At 43.6% G+C, this 19,320-nt stretch overlaps 1 protein-coding gene across 8 annotated transcripts in view; it reads right to left on the reverse strand.

Annotated features, from left to right (window-relative positions):
* Positions 1-724: 724 nt before the first annotated feature.
* TMEM260 (transmembrane protein 260) overlaps positions 725-19,320 on the reverse strand; it is a 51,081-nt gene continuing 32,485 nt past the window's right edge. For 4 of the 8 annotated variants that reach the window (XM_008170934.4, XM_065593852.1, XM_042841331.2 and 1 more), the window contains 11 exons: positions 17,802-17,981; positions 12,907-12,947; positions 11,803-11,886; positions 11,227-11,344; positions 10,829-11,001; positions 8,970-9,141; positions 6,928-7,076; positions 4,570-4,746; positions 3,198-3,251; positions 2,595-2,685; positions 725-1,293 (listed from right to left, as the gene is read on the reverse strand). In XM_008170934.4, the coding sequence (XP_008169156.2) occupies positions 1,021-1,293; positions 2,595-2,685; positions 3,198-3,251; positions 4,570-4,746; positions 6,928-7,076; positions 8,970-9,141; positions 10,829-11,001; positions 11,227-11,344; positions 11,803-11,886; positions 12,907-12,947; positions 17,802-17,981 (1,512 nt within the window). In that variant the 3' untranslated portion in view covers positions 725-1,020. The other 4 variants (XR_006172427.2, XM_065593850.1, XM_042841330.2 and 1 more) reach the window with 4 other exon arrangements.

Raw genomic sequence — 19,320 nt, forward strand, 5'->3', positions numbered from 1 at the left:
TATTGAAAAAAAAAATCAACCTGCCACATAAATGTTGCCTCTTTCTCCCCCCAAAATTACCTCCACCAAGATTCCGTCTTGGGCTTCTCTAAATCTAAAAATATCTCAAGAGCCTGCAGGGCTAGAAACAGGAACTTTATAATCACTGGGAAGGTAAAATTCCTACCTTGCCAGTGGCGGCCCAGCACTCAGTTTTAGCCCTTAAAGGACCAAAGAAAAAGGAATCAAAATCAGTAACAAAATAAAATATAGGGCAGCTATTTTAGGTCATTTTTAGACAATTCTATTGGTCCCTTGAGCCTGACACAGTTAGATTCATGGTAACCAACTCACTTGGCTCTACAGGAAAGACAAAAAATAGTTCAGCTAAAATGCTCTAAAACATTCCTAAAACTATTTTTTTGTAGCATCTGTGACATCTACAGGATGTGTGAGAGTGTAGTGAGGTATAAAGGTTTTACCAGCACTCTATCTGGATAACTTGGGTAACTCAATCATGGGTTCACTTACTATGAATAATGATCCTATATCCCAAACACCCTCTCTCTCTCTCTCTAATGGCAGTGTGTAATACTGTACACAAAGATATACAAAATAGAGATATTTTACATAGCTGGAACTCGACAACAGAAGGAACTTTTTGTAGGAAATGAATTTCATATATTTATGAAGTAATTATATATATCAAATAAAATCAATGGATGTATTTGCATACACAGTATAATGGACTTCCTCACTTTTTTTTTTTTATTTTTATTTTTTAAACACAATGCTTAATTTGGTAACAAATGTTTTTCTACACAAATCAATGTGAAATGCGTGCTGGCTACCAGAGCTCTTCATCTGGCGACAGCAAAAGAAAGAACAGTGCTACATTTCCATCCAGGAGACCACTTGATTTCCTTCCGCTATCAGTTCTGTCGTATTTAAAAAACCTTCTCATGTTGTTAATAACGGATTCAATTTTACCTCCCGACTTCAGAATTTTAACACTTCAGAAAGCAGGTCCACAAACGGGTTCTAGACCGCCAGCCGCTTCAGATTTTTTTTCATTTTTCTCAGCCCCTGCAGCTCTTTCTTCAGGTGTTTTACAGCCTGCAAAATATCTGCTCGCTGGGGATCATCCTCTGCTTTCTCCGTATAGAGGAGGAAATGTTTAACAGTTTCAGATAACAACACTTCGGGGTCCACATCCACCTTATGGAGACGCAGCATCCTTTCGCAAGCTATCGCATAGTTTTTATGCCAATTGACTGGGTGGTTTTTATGTGAATTGATGATTTCCTTGTATGACTAAAAAATAAATAAGATATAAAGCACACACACATTTCTCTCTTTAGTGGCTTTTTCAGAATTTTATAGAGTTAAGAAAACAGACATGATAAACATTATTTTGACAGCCAAAATCTAGAATGCCATGTCTGTGAAATCAATCTAGTAGTAATGCAGAGAAGTATGAGTTGGAATATCATTGGGTGGCAAAAATATGTCACTTACTAGCACGGCAAAGTTTTTTTAGAATGCTGCAAATGAATGATATGACCCCATTCCATGACATAATATACTTCCCTGAGAGAGTTGTTATACTATGGAAAAGAGATTCAACTGTAACGCATGGAAAGACATTTACCCAATAGTTCAGAAGGTCGGGACATCTTAAACAGGACTTAAGCAGTCCATTGACTTCAATGGGACCATTCACATGCTCAAAAGTTAGGCACGTGCTTAAGAATCCGCCTGAAGAGGGGACAACAAACTTCAAAATGCTACACAGTAGGGAACAATTTAAAGAAAACTATTAACTGTTCATCTGTTGGGCTAAGATGTTCCTCATCTCTACCAACGGAGGTGATTAGTTTTGCGACTGTGCATCACTTAATACCTTTACCAGTAAGGTACTACCAATGAGCCACTAATGAGGTCAGAGTTAATATTTCTAGTGGTGTGAATTTATTTCCAGAAAGAAGATTTTGGAATTTGCTGGCTCAGCGCTGTGGCACAGCTACGCATGGACATGGGGACTAGTGTATACAGGGGACTACAGTGCTCAATTGGCATGGTTTAGGAGTACATCATTCTACAAAACAAGGTGCTAGCTAGGTCGTTTTTAGCATCACCTTCATTTGCTAACTGAATGACCATCCAGACATGCTGCTGCAATTGTTTGGGGCAGGCTTTTAAAGAGGGAAACAGGAATGGATAAAATCCCTGAACAATCCCCTTTTAATTTGCTATAGACTTGGATTGGATGAACAAGAACACATCCAGCACTCATGCTATCTAGCTATGTATACAGGCAAGTCTGATCTTACGTGGGAGTTCCGTTCCGCAGTTAGCGGGTAAAAGGAAAACCGTGTATAGTGAGACACTCATTGAGTTCAATGGCGGGCAGAATCGCCCACACTACAGATGCAGTTTTTATATTGTTTTTCTTTTTTTCCCCCCGTTTTTGCCGGCCGCGCAAAGCTGAATTCGCGCATGTTAAATGCGCCTAAGATGCGACTTACCTGTACGTGCCCTGGGCCTTGCCTAGTATCAGAGCACTAGAGATAGCTCAACAACAACAGGAAAAAAGGTGACAAAAAGTTACTTACACTATATGCAAAGGTATAAAGTTGGGATTTTATATCTGCAGACACGCTAGCAGTTTCTGCAAGGTCAAAGATAAAGAAGGCTGTTTTCATCCTAGAAAACAGAATAAACTCTATCACAACAATTATAATATTTTTTTAAATACAACTAGGTCACTTCACATGAACAGGCAAAACCTTCAATATTGTCTCATGGAAGATGCATCCCCAAAAGCCCCTTATAATGGTATATGAAAGCCCATCTCTTCTCCACTTGAAAGTTTACTGTGGATTACATTTGACACAAATCTATTTTCTCACTCTATCACCAAACTATCCTCTCCTTCATCAAGACATTTACAGCAAAATCCACATTTCTGCAGGCCCTAGTCAACAGAATTCACTCCGTTCTAACCATTTCATGAAGCTGATGTACAATCCATAGGATGCAGGGAATTTTCCTGTTAGGCAAGTCTTCCTCCAGACATTTATTTTTTTCTGAGGGGGAAATATTTCACTTTGCAGCAAAGCAACACCCGCTATTACAGCACCCACTTTGACATGCGTTCCATGGCAACAAATTGAAATCATTAGTCGTGGGTTGCCGGGAAGTGAAGAGAACCTCACCTGGCTTGCCACATCTCTTCATTTGCTACAGCTTCCCATGAAGATGGATCAAACCTAAAAAACAATTCAAGTAAAATTCAACCACGCTGCCTACAGCACTGCATTTTTATTTTTTAAATGGAGATATCCTATCTCCTAGAACTGGAAGGGACCTTGAAAGGTCATCGAGTCCAGCCCCCTGCCTTCACTAGCAGGACCAAATACTGATTTTGCCCCAAATCCCTAAATGGCCCCCTCAAGGATTGAACTCACAACCCTGGGTTTAGCAGGCCAATGCTCAAACCACTGAGCTATCCCTCCCCCCCTCCATTGGACTCCATGCATATCACCCACTGCACGATCATCCTGCACTCTATGACAAAACCCCTTCCCCGCCAACTTTTCAGGTTATAAATCACCTAAGCAGAAGGAACGTGGCCATGAAGTCTAGGGCACAGCAGCAAGGAATTCAGAATGAACCTGCTCCTGGATAAACCTTATTTTTCTCTCTAGATATAATCTCTTGCTGCTCCTTTTATACGTCTCACAGCACCCTGACTATCTTCAGGCTGGGTAGCCTGATATAAGCACCCTTTATAGCTGTTTGTGATGCTTTGGAAGTTAGATAAGTCATGTCCTTAATACTCTTGGCCCCTGTGAACAGGGAAAAGAAGATCTGAGCCCAGTGAGTCACCAAACTGGACTATGTCTCATAGTTTTAACACTGTAATATAAATAGCATCTTTCTTTCAAGCAGGCACTACTGAGATTATAATCTTACACTTTAAAACACCCGACTATTTTGTTTTTAAGTTGGGGAACAGAAGTTGTAATTCAAGCCATTGACTTCCCTGGGATTTAAACATGTGCTTAAGTAGTCCACTGAATAGAGATGTATTTAAGGACATGCGCTTAAGTGCTCCGTTGGCTAGGGGCCTTTGTGCTCTTGAAGACAAGGGATCACAGCACTGACTATAACCGGAAAAGGCTTTATAAGACCCTACCGAGTTGTGTGGCTGCCCCTCAATTTCAGCTTAACGTGCCAACAAATCTATAGTTATGACGTACCTCACCAGCCCTAAAAATTCTCACTAGCCCATTCCCAAGCCCCTCATACAGACACGATTAATCCTGGAAAGTGGTGCCACACTCACCATGGTGGAGGAAGACGCTGATGATACCTCTAAGCCAATTTTCACTTGTAACCTCATCCGTGTTTGAGTCTAGCTCTCTGAAGGTGAACTGCTAAGTGAATTAACACTGCAGCACACAACTCCCCCACTGTTTATGCTGGTAGCAGAAGACTAATTAACAGGAAGACACAGCGCAGAGTCCCTCATGATTTACAAGGCCAAGAAAGACAAATAAGATTTGAAACAGCCCCACTTCATACCTTCCATAGTCTTCAGTCCAGTTATAGATACCCCTTGTAAGATGTAACCACTCTCCTGGGTTAAAAACAGTTCCTGAAGAAACCAATTTGTCACAGGAACCCCATGGCCAAAGTGAATAGCTTTTTCTCCAAGTTGAGTCCCCTTCGTTAAGTCCTATGCACGCAAATGCTTCCTTACTGTCAAAACACAGAGAGAGACTCCGTTATTTGTAAACGCTTCCAGCGTTCTAGTTTTCACGGCGTCACTCACCACTACAGTGGAAAACAGCTCCTCCCGAGTGTCGACAAGTACAAAGCACGGCATCTGGGATAATGCGCAGGCAATGAACTGGGAGAAGATCTGAAACCAGTGTCCAGTGAGTATGTGCTACTTGGGACTGACAAGCAGGGATTGTTGCAAAATCCAAGCAGATAATGACTCCCCTGCCTGGCGGCTGTTCCATCCGCAGCAGCCCTGGCGCCGGCAGCAGATGGTTTTGTCCTGAGGCTCCTGTTGGCAGCAGCGGTGACAAACAAGTCATCTGCTGATCTCCAGGGTGGTCAGGAGGGAGAATGGGCCCTGCCGGTGGTGGGCTGGATGACCAGGTGCGGGGAGATGGCTCTCCCTGACAGTCTTGAAATGGGCAGGACTCGACTAACAGGTGTGTGAGAGTGAGAGGGGGAGCCCTGTTCCCCTGGCTTGTGTTGGTGGAGGGGGCTCCTTATTCAGTTTCCAGGCGGGGGCCAGCCAGGTGTACACTAGCACATAGAGAGACAGGCTGCAGTACTTGCAGGACTTCCACTCAGTGGAGCAATAGCTTGGTCTGTCTCCTCCTCAGGTGTTGCTGGGGGGCTCATGAAGGAGGGAGGAGTCTACAGGAACAACATGGCCCATCCCCCCTAGAAGCACTGATGCGGGGCAGAAGGGAGCTCAGCTCACACACTGTCTGCTGAGGTTGTGGCAACAGAGGGTGTACTCAAAGAAGGGGCTGTCCAGGGCAGAGTGAATGTAACCCTTTCTATGCCAAAGCGTAGGCAATGACTCCGCCTTCTCCCCATGCGGCTGCATGTGGGCGTACCTGCCAGTGCTGCATAAGCCACCTCCCCTCCTTCCAGTCCATTGAATCTATTAAGGTATTTCTAGCACCCCTACCATTGGGCACCAGATAGCAAACTGGAAGTCATCTTGCAGTCTGTGAGCTCAACAGCTGAACCAGTCAGGTTGAAAGGAGTGTATCAAAGTCTGAAAACACACAGATGCAGACACACACACACATGCAAAAACAGTTTTTTCCAGAGATCAACTGTTAAAATACTTACTTATATTAAAAAAAGGGAAAATTACCAGACCAATATCGTAGGCAAGGTTTTCTATCCCTATCAATTAATGCAGAACAACACTATTAGAATGTTGGCGTTAGGAAACAGCGTTAACTGACTTGCTCAGAACTGCGGATGTAGCCTTTGTCAGGACTGGAATCAGAACTCAGGAGTTCCCAGTCCCAGTCCTGTGTCCAGACCACACAGCTTGGCCCTCGAGAACTGCAGCTAGGAGACCTGGCAGTTGCACACTCAGCACTATATTGCCCATCCTTATACAATGGTCACCCTTATGTGTGTCACAATCTTTATTCATTAGGTGCTCACGGTTATTGGCATAGCGTTGTGGTATGCACAGCATTTGACTTGCTGGGCTTTGAATATCGAAACTACTGCTGTTACATGCCTGTCAAGGCCATTTAACTGTAGAAGGGGAATTTCTATGGATTAGTCTGATGTTCAATCCAATATTGCACTTCTGGAATGGCCAACACTGGATGCTTCAGAAGTAAGGAGACCCCTCCAGTGCACATGGCCAACTGGGAACCACCACACCATGGAATGGAAACATTTCTTCCTGACCACACCTGGCAATCATCTTATGCCTTGAAGCCCTTGCCATGTTTCTCCTGGCTAGTCAAAATGCGGATGCTATGCTTATTCATGTGAGCGTTTAATCCTTTCTTTGCTCTTACCAGGCTATTTTTGTACAATGTTTATTCCTGGAGTACATTCATTCTATACCACTAAGATGGCCGCAGTGTCATGAAGGGGAAACGACAAGTGTTCTCTACACCTGTGGTGATTTCAAGTATGTAGGAGCTTTGCTTTTTTTAACTGAATTGTGCCAAGATCTTACAAGCAGTTTTTGTTAATCACCTTTTATTTTTCCTCCTGAACAATAAAGTTTATAGCTGGACAGTGTTACTTCAGCCTAGATATTCAATTAAATCAGTGGGGAAGTCGGTGTAGACAATTGGTCTTTTGGAATGTAATAGCTGCTGCTAGGTAAACAATTTTAGGAAAAAAGCTTAAAGGTTTTAGGAAAGAAATGCTTACTGTTTATTTACTTTGAGAAAATGATGGAGATTAAACGTGAGCGTTCCGTCGGGTAATATTCCTTCTACAGGATTCCACCGCCTCCCAGGAAAAGAGATGCCTGGCAAATGCTTAGCCATCTTTGGTAAATACCACTCGTAAGTCATCATCTACCACAAAAGTTTAAAAAAAAAAAAAGATTAAAATGATCTAAACTTTAAGACTAAATTCCCCACCCGCGCGCACACCAAAAATGTAAGTTTGCACAGATTAAAAAAAAAAAAAAAGGCTCAAGAGAGTGTAGAAAAACCTCTCTGCGTGTGTAAATGTATCCACTGACTAGAGATGTGCAAAGAGGCTAAATTTTGGTTAAACATTAGGCAACATGTTTTGGTTTTGCAGGCAAATCAAAAAACCTTGCAATATAGATCATTTTACACTTTCAAGGCTTCAGTGCTCATTTGCGACAAAGTGAAATAAGTGATCTCCTTTTCCATGTTAAATAATTCTTTCGTGCTTCTAGGGCTACAAGGGGGATGAAATAAACCCTGCAAACACACTACAGATATAAACATAAAAGGACTCGTCAAGGCAGTTGTATAAAAACTGTACAACTAGGAGCCTGGAAAAATCTCACCCACAAGATTGCAAATGACACAGAGTGCAGGAAAAGAGCCGCAACGTTGTACAAAATGACAAACCCCATCACTGGCATACTGCGGTCAGCATCTTGCTTGGGGTGGGGGCCAAGGACCTGCTCCCTTCTTGCAATGCCTTGTGGGGACAGATCTCAGACTTGCTCCCCCTTTTAACATTTTCCAGGTGCCCTTCTGCACCCACGGGAGTCTCTCTCTTCACTGGGCAGTCACAAGAGACTTCAGGTCCAGTAACATCCCAAACAGCACAAATATTGGCTGTAAGTGACATCTGAACATTTTCAGTTATCAATTACTTGAGCAGCCGATTCCCCCTCCAACTCCTGTTGTTCATGTTACCGACAAGAGAGCACAGGAGGGAGAAGCACTGATCAGTGTCCCGTCACTGCATCTGTCTCTGAGGCACCATTGACTGAGCTCTTCCTCTTCTTCAAGGAGGGGGTATGATGATGTCCTGCTGAGAGCTCTCCTCCCAGGAAACTGGTACGTGGAAGAAGTGGGGGAAGAGGGGGAAGGAATGGCAAAACTGACATGCGGCAAGAGGTATGATCTCACACCAGGGGAGACAGATTGGGCACGAGGGTTGGGGAAAGGAGGAAGCAATCTTTTGCAATAAACGATGAAGCTTCCCATATGATGGCAGTGCTCCACAGAACCCCTCTATGAGACGGCGAATGCCATGGCTGCTTTCAAGGACCTGCGTTTGAGAACATCTCATTGAACATTTCACCTGCCTCACCAGAATAGCCCCAAACCCAAGTGACTCGTGGTTATGGATCCAGACTATTTTCTACCATTCCTCTACAAACTGTGCAAGCCCAGAACTGTGTTTTAGTTACGTGCAGCTAGTCCCAAGGGCAGACCTCACACTGGACAGCTTGTTACCTTGAGAAAATGTATCTTTTTAATTAAATTAAAGGCACATGGCTAACCATGTGGAAACCTCATGGGCCATTGCATAAACACACACATTGATACGGGTATCTCGGTATTGACAGGTGAAAAAACACTTTTCTTTTACATTTACAGATTTGCCATATTCTTCTTCACTTCTCCCTCACATGCACTGGCTATTGTGGTGCCATCTTGTTGGCATACATGTTCCATTCTAAGCCAAACACACTAGTGACAAAGTTCAAGCGAAACTTCGTGCCACTCTGGAGGAGTGCTGTAGGCACGGCCTTGCAATAGAGAAAATGGGCTTCCATGGTTTGAACACGTCTTCTGAGTAAAGCCCAGTCGCTTCAGGTCTCAGAGCTTGAAACTTCAATTAGACCCTGAACTAAAGGAGACTATTTATAAAACGTTATAAATCAGAAAAATGAAACATAAGGAAAAAGTGAAAAGCTGAACCTGCGTTTGTTTTCTATAGCAAAGTTTTGGATTGCCTCCTACGTATTTACCTACCTCTTGATCCACTAATGTGACATCGGGCCTCATTTCCTCACAATAATGAAGGTAACGAAGAGAATTCCCTGTTAAGTCTCCTCTGAGCAAGATTATTGCATCAGGTGGCACGGAGGACAGAAGGTTCCTTGCAAATTTATCGACAATGTAATTGCGGCTTTGGTCACAAATGCTTAACAGAAGACATCAAAATATAAACATCTTAGAATAGACATTGATGGGGCTTTAAACAATTTTATTCGATAGGCAGTCAGAAATAAAAATAATACCCGTCTAGCTAGTCAATAGTATTTTTCACCCACAGACCACAAAGCCTTTTATGACGATCACAATCCCCATTTTACAGATGGGGAAAATGACACACAAAAGTTGAAGCGACTTGCCCAGGTCACATGGCAGGCAAGTGGCAGAAATATGAGCCATTAAAATAACTGTAAATGAATACACGGTAACCTCCCATTTTTATTGGGCCATATAACCCAGACAAGCATTTATTAGTTTTAGCTGCAAGTGCCAGTACAATGAAATATCTGATAGTGTCAATTAAAAAGCATTTTTCTAGCTTTAAAAAATACTCATTGTATTGAGAATCTCAGCATGGGAATATAAAGGCAGACGGAGAGGGGCAGATTTACACCAGCTAAGAAGGTGGATCATTTTAAAACAAACAAACATTAACAGGCAGCTCCAACTCAAAATGTCTGTGGTTTTCCAAACTGCATAGACCCCACACAGTCACAAGCTCTGGGATAGGCTGGTGAATGACTTTAGAGCCCAGGCCGACATGCCTCGGAGGCCAGTTGTACGTTAAGAAGCTGCCTGTGAGGAAGGAACTCATGAATACTACACTTCCCACACTTCACTGCTGCTGGTTCTTGCAACCTTTCTCCTTCAGCATGCAGCCACCCGAAATTAGTTCATACCTAAGCTGGAGAATCTTTGGTTTGGCCATGGAACAGGGCCCTGGTGAGACCTTAACTCCCCCAAAGTACCCAGAGAGGTAGGCAAGGCATGTGGAAAGCTGGAGTAGAGCAGCGGAAGCTTTAAATGGCTGTTCGGGCCAATTGAAATGTGTAACCCCCCCTCTTACTGAAATAAAATGCAAATGTATTGCTTTGTTTGTTTGAAAACAATGTAGTTCACCTCCATGTTTTTCTTCTGATGCTCCAGGAGGCCCTAGCTCTCTGGTCCCAGAGAAAGAGTAAGGGCAGACAATGGAGTAGATTATATTCCAGACAGCTCTAGCAGTCAGGCTGGAACACTAAAAGCAGGGATTTGTTTTCTTGCCATAAGGGGAGATCAAAGCATAGGACAGTGGGGGCAGTGTAGAAGGATGGAAAGGGTGATACCAACAGGGTTGGAGTGCACTCCCTTGCATGGATCAGAAAGATGGCATCCACAAGACCCGATTATGGAAATAATCTGAGGCCACTTTGGGTGATGGCTCCAGGGTCTTGGGTGCTGGGGGGGAGGGCCTGCAGGACAGAATGGTGCTTCTCTAGGATGAATGGGAGGCAAAACAGCACTTGCACGTCAAAAGGTCTTCAAGACGCTGCCAGAAAGGCCCTGGACAGCACTGTCTCCAAACCCATCTCTGGATGTGGCCTTCGAACCTGTGACCTTCCTTCCCCAAAGCCAGCAAAGAAAACAGGCCCCAGCCTTTTACTGCCTTTGTACGCCTCTGAGTCCGTCCAAGGAATCACCCCAAACCCTCCACCCCACTGCCAAGAATTGGCCTTTTAAAGTTTTATAAGCATTTGAGAATTGAGCAGTATGGTTAGGGCCACAACGAATCCGAGATTAACAGTGTAACAAGGCCATGAGGTCTCGTCAAGAAGTATTTCTGGGGTATTTGTTACCTGTAATTGGCATAAATTTGACTAGTAACAAGAGCAGCAGCGGAAAGCCACTCCACGCACTGCAGCACACGGTTGTTCTCAAGCACTGTATTTCCGACAGAGACAAGAGAGGCCAGGCCTAGTCCCGCTAGAACAGCAACCACTGCGTTGCTCTGCATCCAAAATCGCTCCACCTACGGCACAAAACACAACAAGGATGGACCCAGCTGACAGGCTTGTCATTATTTATTTGTACGTGGCAGAGCTCACAGTGTGCTCAGCGAAAGCGCTGTATTTCTGACTGAGTTTTATGTGGCACCGTCTAGATCGGCAACCTCTGATGAAGTAAGGATAGATAAGGGTAGCCCACTGAACAGGTTAGGTGCCTCTTTGTAAAATTAATATAACACAAAACTTACCACACCCATAAAGAGTGGTTTTGTAATATCCAAATTTGCCCTCCAAGCAAAGAATAACGAATAAATGCAGAGCATTCCAGTAAATAGCCATATAATTGATGACTTCTCCTGCTTAGCCCTAAAAGAAACAATATAACGTTCCTCTGAAAATGATTAAAAGGAGAACAGAAAAGTAATATTTATCTTGAAAAAACAATAATATATATATATATATTTAAGACAATGAATTGGCCTCTAGATAAACTCCATCTTGCCATGAGTGCAGGGGACTGGTCTAGATGACCTCTCGAGGTCCCTTCCAGTCCTACGATTCTACAATTCTCTTTTATTTCTAAAGATCAAAGTTCTCTTTTCAAAGTGCACCACCAATGGAAGGATTCCAGAGCTACACATTAAACACTAAGAATCAGAAACAAGTAAAGTTTGTCTAATTAAGAGACACCAACAGCAGGTTCCCTGAAATTGGGCGCTGTGATTAAAAATGCTCCGTATTGGCACAGTGCAGAAAAACGTTACTTAAAACTATCATTCAGCTGATAACCAAAGACAAAAGAGAGCATATTCACTCTGACTTACTGCACTGCTGTACGTAACCACGCCACCATCACAAGGGCTGGGACAGTAAAGGAAAGTTCCGTTTTCATGTGTGTTACCTGAGAACTATGGAGAAATCAATGTTCATTTCATCCCCCCAAGTCACAGTTTGCACAAAATGTCAATGAAAGTACGGCGTAAGCACAGTGTCATTTATTCCTGTTGCGTTGTGATTTAGCTATATGAAATTGCAACCAAGATGTTTTGTATTTCAAAAAATGGAATGAACATCATTTCAGATGACACATCCAACCATCGGGGGGCGGAGAGAAAAGGAGAAACACTGTCTTTTCCTGCCCTTATTTTATTGGTTTTATTATACAGCACAGTGCCCATCCATTGGTCTGGGTGCTTCTCAAAAGTGCATTAGAGTGCGTTTAACCTCTTGCACCACAATCTCCTCACTACAGAGGAAGGCGAATCAGAACAAAGCTCGGTTACTTATGGCTGGCTGACACCAAAGCTAGTCTGGGCTAAGCCTGCTCTAGTTCTTAGCTAGCTGCCCTGCTCTTGATGACAGCGACTGGTGAGTGGCGGAATCTTGCTTTGCACATTGTAGTGATGAGCTCTTCTTACCTGGGATGGGTGGGTGCAGCAACCACAGGTTACTGAAGCCCTAAAGCTGAAGTAGCTGCCAGAGAAATAGCTCCCGCGCCACTGCAGAGGCTGGTGGTAAAATTACTCCCTTTGCAGGGCGTCCCAGCACCCAGCCTACGTACTTGGATTGGGTGAAGCAAACGGAATTTAGCCCTTCCTGCTCCAGAACAGCACTTTCTGACTTATACAGCACGTACCACGTCTGCTAGGCAGCAGCGAAAAACCCCAGTGTCCCAGCATCCACCCACTTCCTTTGGTATTTTTATTTAATAGAGAATTAACATCAACAGGAGTCATATGCATTCATCCCAGGGGCAAAGTTGGGCCTAGACACACATGCCAACATGGTCACATACTTTCTAGACATCCCCCACCCAAGCTATGAAGTCCATAAACTCAGAACTACAGGAAAGGAATGATTATTACAAAGAATATTGAAGGAACAGGGATGACCCCACAACTTTGGGGTGCGTTAAAGCTTTTACTCACAGCAACATGTCTCTCAGACTGGGTCCTTCCTCTGATTTGGCCTAGACACAAAAGTTAGAAAAAACATATGCTTAGACTGGGCACTGTTTGGGGCGCGGCCTGTGTTTTCATTGTATAGGTGCGAGTGCTTAGTACAATAGGACCCCAACTGGAGCCTCTGGGCATGACCATAATACAAAGAATAGTGATGAACTTACATTTTTTAAGACAAAGCTCTAGTGGAAGCTTTGCTGTGATATAATCGTCCAGCAGGTTACATTCCTTTTGACATCCAGTTATCAATTGTACTGTATTTCATGCATGCAATGAGAACTTTCTACATTTCAAATACTACAAAATTACTATTTCTTCCACCCTTTCAAAAACATATTATACATCTTAGCAGAATCTTAACTGACAAACATGCAAGTGCATCCTAGGTCCACTTTCTGACTGTCCTGACAATCTGTGTCATACGTGGGTGTTGTCCCATGTCTTAAAACACATAGAAGCCATTCACAGACAGTAAAAATATCAGCCCAAATGGGAAATTTGCTACTAAATGATTTATTTTCTGGGACTTACACCTCCCCCAATTTGAGATATTTGGGCTGCACCTCTCTTCCTGAATACTGGCAGCAGCTCGTGTTTGTCCACGTGTCCTGAGGGCTTGGCCATACCCCTTCTGCCCTCCTGCCACCCCGTACAAAGCTGCATAGAAGCCCAGAATTCTTAGCAGCAAAGTAAACTCTTCATAATAGCACTTTATTCAGTTGTATTAACTACATACATGGACCTGAGAAGAGGCTACTGCAGACGTAGCAACAGAACTTACCTCGCCTACCGTACACTGGGAGAGAGAACAGTCCCAAAAAGGAAACCACCACCTAACAGATGTTCCATTCTAGACCCCAATCCCCACCCACCTAATATGAGACATTCAGGATGGCGTGAGCAGTAAGGAAAAGCTAACGGAAGAAGAAGTAAGTAGGACAGGAAAAAGATTCTCCTCTTCCCTACAATTAGCAGTATTTATTTTGGCATCTCTGTGTGGAACGGCTTCCTGCTGACAGATGCTGCTGCTGAAGACTGGAGGTCAAGCCACTACAGCAGAGGTTCTCAAACTGTGGTCCGGGAGCTCCATTCAGGTGGTCCGCGGACAGTTCCCTCTAAGGTGCGCGCCTGGGCAGCCGCACACAAGAGAATGAAGGGGCTACTCACTTAATTTGTGGAGTCACGCAGGCATGGCTCCACTAATTAGGTGCCTGGACCCTGGAGAAGACACACATGTAAGGTGAAGTGGTGGCCTTGGGGGGAATAGGGAGTAGGTGGGAGGGGGCAGTGGGGTGAGAAGAGGGGGTGAGGGGAATTTGGGATGTGTACGGCTGCGGTGGCCAAAGAGGCGATTTTCCCCAGCTCAGGGGGTGCTGTGGTGGATGAGAGTGGGCACATCCATCACATTAGAAAGGTAAAACTACTGATATTAAAATATGAGTTGTGCGCTTTTATTTGTAGAACAAAAAATGTTAATTATTATTACGGGGTTTTTTATATAGCGCTTTTATCCAAAGCGCTTTACAATGGTTAGCTAATGGTACAAACAACATTTGGAAAGATCATTAAGTGGTTCGCCGAGACTCTCAGCAATTTTCAAGTGGTCCGCGGGAAAAAAAAAAAAGTTTGAGAACCACTGCTCTAGTGCTATATAAAAGGTGTTAGTGGATGAGCACATGGTAGCTTTGTAAGTTTCCTCTGTGGGGGATGATGGCCTTCCTGCTGCGGATGATGCAGTGGAAATGTGCTGAATGGGTTAAATCTCTTTCTACAACTAATTTATATGCAGCTGAATATGTATTGATTCAGCATGTGATCCACCTAACTATGAAGGATTTACATGTTTTCAGACCCATACATTGGGATGGGAAAAAATGAATGAAGATGACGTTCTCCTAAAGTGGCTAGTTCTAGTTAGATAAATGGTAGCAGCTCCTTTTTCCATCTACCACACTTTTTCTTTTGAGTGTTCAGACTTTGGGATAAATGAAGGAAGAAAGCGTTCCTGTGAGCTATGGAAGAAAGAGTTTATCTTCGTAAAAAAAATTACACTGGAGCACAAAGAATGACATGACCCTTTGTGGAATCATGGAACCAAGCAAGGATCATGCTTTCCAAGAGCAGAGGTTCTAGGGACTCTTTTTACCAACATGATTATGACGAGGGAGCACGTCTTTACGGAGAGAAAACACAGGAAAAAAGATGCTATCAGCTTAAAAGGAGTGTTATCAAGAACTCATAACACTGTGGTCTGGTCCCAGGTCAGGAAAACAGGTCTGACTTTTTGGCTAGATACACGTTATGCCTTCAGTAGCCTTGAACTAGCAGGTGACTACCGGACACTTGGCTGCGCCTGCGGTTTTGATATTGTGCAGAGCTGAGATGTGGGAGGGTCTTAAGTTCAAATCTAGGCCATCATAGAATCATAGAATATCAGGGTTGGAAGGGACCTCAGGAGGTCATCTAGTCCAACCCCCTGCTCAAAGCAGGACCAATTCCAATTAAATCATCCCAGCCAGGGCTTTGTCAAGCCGGGCCTTAAAAACCTCCAAGGAAGGAGATTCCACCACCTCCCTAGGTAACCCATTCCAGTGCTTCACCACCCTCCTAGTGAAATAGTTTTTCCTAATATCCAACCTAGACCTCCCCCACTGCAACTTGAGACCATTGCTCCTTGTTCTGTCATCTGCCACCACTGAGAACAGCCGAGCTCCATCCTCTTTGGAACCCCCCTTCAGGTAGTTGAAAGCAGCGATCAAATCCCCCCTCATTCTTCTCTTCTGGAGTCTAAACAATCCCAGTTCCCTCAGCCTCTCCTCATAAGTCATGTGCTCCAGACCCCTAATCATTTTTGTTGCCCTCCGCTGGACTCTTTCCAATTTTTCCACATCCTTCTTGTAGTGTGGGGCCCAAAACTGGACACAGTACTCCAGATGAGGCCTCACCAATGTCGAATAAAGGGGAACGATCGCGTTCCTCGATCTGCTGGCAATGCCCCTACTTATACAGCCCAAAATGCCATTAGCCTTCTTGGCAACAAGAGCACACTGTTGACTCATATCCAGCTTCTCGTCCACTGTGACCCCTAGGTCCTTTTCTGCAGAACTGCTACCTAGCCATTCGGTCCCTAGTCTGTAGCAGTGCATAGGATTCTTTCGTCCTAAGTGCAGGACTCTGCACTTGTCCTTGTTGAACCTCATCAGGTTTTCGTTGGCCCAATCCTCTAATTTGTCTAGGTCCCTCTGTATCCGATCCCTACCCTCCAGTGTATCTACCACGCCTCCCAGTTTAGTGTCATCAGCAAACTTGCTGAGAGTGCAGTTCACACCATCCTCCAGATCATTAATAAAGATATTAAACAAAACCGGCCCCAGGACCGACCCTTGGGGCACTCCGCTTGAACCCAGCTGCCAACTAAACATAGAGCCACTGATCACTACCCATTGAGCCCGACGATCTAGCCAGCTTTCTATCCACCTTACAGTCCATTCATCCAGCCCATACTTCTTTAACTTGGCGGCAAGAATACTGTGGGAGACCGTATGGTTAGAAATGCAAGAAACCCAGAAGAGCTGGAACACTGTTTTCGCCAGGCTGATATTCCTAACTTGACATAAATAAGAGAATCTTGTTCAGTCTCTTGCCATCTATGACGTGGTGGAAGGCCTGAAGGAGGCTTCCAGAGTATGTATCACCCTGGGTGAGGATTCTACCTTGGCTAAGCTAAGCTGCCAGATGCAGGTAACCTGTGGTGTAGGAGCAGGCCATGGAGTAAGTTGACTAGCGCTCAATTCCTGGGTGTCCAACTTGAGATGGCTTAAAGGGGCCTGATTTTCAGAAGATGGTTGTTGACAGAGTGGATCTGAGGGAAAGCTGAAGAAGCCTCCAAGTCCTTTCTGAAGGTAGCCTCTATCTTCCTACCTGCAGGATCTTTGGTGAATAAACTACCTTCGGCAAGCATTACAACCTTTGCCAGAAACGCTGCAACTATGCTGTCCTTGGGTAAGGTTGTAGTGGTATTCTTTATAACAAGGATGGAGCTTGCACCAAAAAGCTGTGATGCAGCTACTGTGCACATTGGACTTTTCTACACAGAATCTTTGGGTTCTGGGACCCTGTGGGGTTTGCCAAATGAGACTTTAGTTTCCCACTCTTCTCTAATGACTTCTTTGGAGGAGGCATGAATGCAGGGATAATAACCAACTGCTCTCCTCTTGCTGACAGAGGCAGGGAACCTGATGCAAGGATGGAAGGGGCCTGGCCAAGCCCCAAAGCTCCATGGATAAGTATGAACTAACTCCGATATTTGCAGGAAGAGGGGCCCAGTCAAAATGTTTCAGATTGGGGGAAGAGGTCAAGAACCAAAAAACTCCTTTCATTTTCTGTAACATTTATACTAAAAAATACATTAGAAGTACATTCTTTTTATTAAAAAAAAAATCAAACAATGAAAACTGCTTAAGACACTTTTTAAACAGTTGAGATTTCCCCCCAAGTTTTACAATTAAAAAACCAACACACCTGAAGCTGCGTAACTTGACTTAAGACAGGGTAATTTAAAATTTACTTTTCAACCTTTCTTAACTATTGTTTGTTCTTCATGCCAATACACACTGGTAACAAGACTGCAACTGAACGTACTTGTACATTTTCCAATAAATAACTGTACCCCGAAGAGCATCAAGGTGCATTAAATTATTTTTCCACTCTCCAAGCCACCTTAGTTATCCCAAGAATAAAGTGCTAAAGGTTAACATTTCACATCACTTCTCCTGCAGGACACTGACCTAAATGAATGCAAAAGCTTTATTGCTGCATAACTTCAAGACGACTTTTCTCTTTTAGAAAATGACCTTACTTACCAGACTGAATGTCCCATATTCTTCCCTGAGAAAGTGGGTCAAAAATCCTTGAAAAGTCGTCTGGTCTCCCCAGGTCCAACGTGCTTGATTTAGGTAGGACGAGGCAGGCAGATAGAGATAAGGCAGCAAACCAGCCAAGAAGCATAAGCCCAACTTCAGCAAATGGCCAAAGGACAATTCCTGCACCAAAATGTGTCATATTGCACAACAATGTTTATTTTAGTTTAATCACACTGGAACTTCAAGAACAGATAAAGCAAAACATCAAATATATTTACACAGAGTTGATCTCTCAATTTATAGTAAGTCCCTACAAAATGCTATGTTAAACCTTACGATTTTGTGGATTACTAGGAAACTGCATCAAACTGATCTCCTTTGCATGGCAGGGTGAAATTTAAGTGAAGCAAATAATATTAGCTAGGACTCATGAGTATCATATGCATTGCATCTTTTACATTTAAATCATGTCATGACATGCATAGATGGCTGAAGCCCTGCAAGGCTGAGATAACCCACTTTCCAGTGATTAAGAGTTGGCTGGTATTCCATCTGGCAAAAAAAAAAAAAAAAAAAAGCTGTTCCCATGTAACTGCTTACATCACCGCCATCATCAGGAGTCGGTTCTGCCATTTACTTTATCATGATCACACTGGCTAAACTGGATTGCTCAACTTCAGGGGTGGGATTTTGAAAATGCCTAAGGGAGTTAGACATGCAAGACTTTCAAAAGGACTGCTGCTCCTAATTCCTTTAAGCACTTCTGAAAATCCCACTCTTGAATATTTCACGCTGCTTTTTGGGGGGTCATTCATTACATTTTAGTCAAACAAAAATATTTCCTTTCCTATTTGAGTTTATTTGGGAGAGACAATGTTTAAAACAACTTCCCACAGACTGAAAAGGAGTTTAAAAGTTGATGGCTAAAGTTCCTTAAGACTGAGGTAGAGCAATCTCGGAAGACATTTTACTAAATCAAATAACTTGTCGATTATAGGGTTTTCTGTACCACGGAACACCAGGGTATCTAAAGCATTTCTGAGGTACGTTGAATCTGTATGGCAAGCTCCCTACTGGAATTCATGGAGCTGTCTATTCTTCACCCATCTCTGGTTAAAAAAAGGCTTTGCTTAGGGAATATATGTTGATTATATAATTAAATCATCATCATGCCAGTTATGGCGGAAACATTTTGGCAAAAAGGGCTTCACAAAATGTGCTGAATATAGTCAGATTCTGCATCGTTTCCTTTGGAAGCTCATTCCTCTAGAAGAAGAATCCCACGAGCCAGAACATCTTATCCCCAGGTCTAATGCATTTCATCCTGGGCCCAGTACACTGCCTTGTCCCAAAGAAGAGCAGCTGTTTTATTGGGTCACAGATACTGATGCACCCAGGATCTGACCTGTTGACAGCTTTAAAGGTCAGGATCAAGATCTTCAACTGGCAATAGAAGCAAACTGGAAGCCAGTGGAAGGACTGAAGCCACAGCAGTGATGTGCTAACAACATCTGCCTCT

The sequence above is a fragment of the Chrysemys picta genome, chromosome 4, assembly GCF_011386835.1.
Source record: "Chrysemys picta bellii isolate R12L10 chromosome 4, ASM1138683v2, whole genome shotgun sequence".
NCBI classification, from domain to species: domain Eukaryota; kingdom Metazoa; phylum Chordata; order Testudines; family Emydidae; genus Chrysemys; species Chrysemys picta.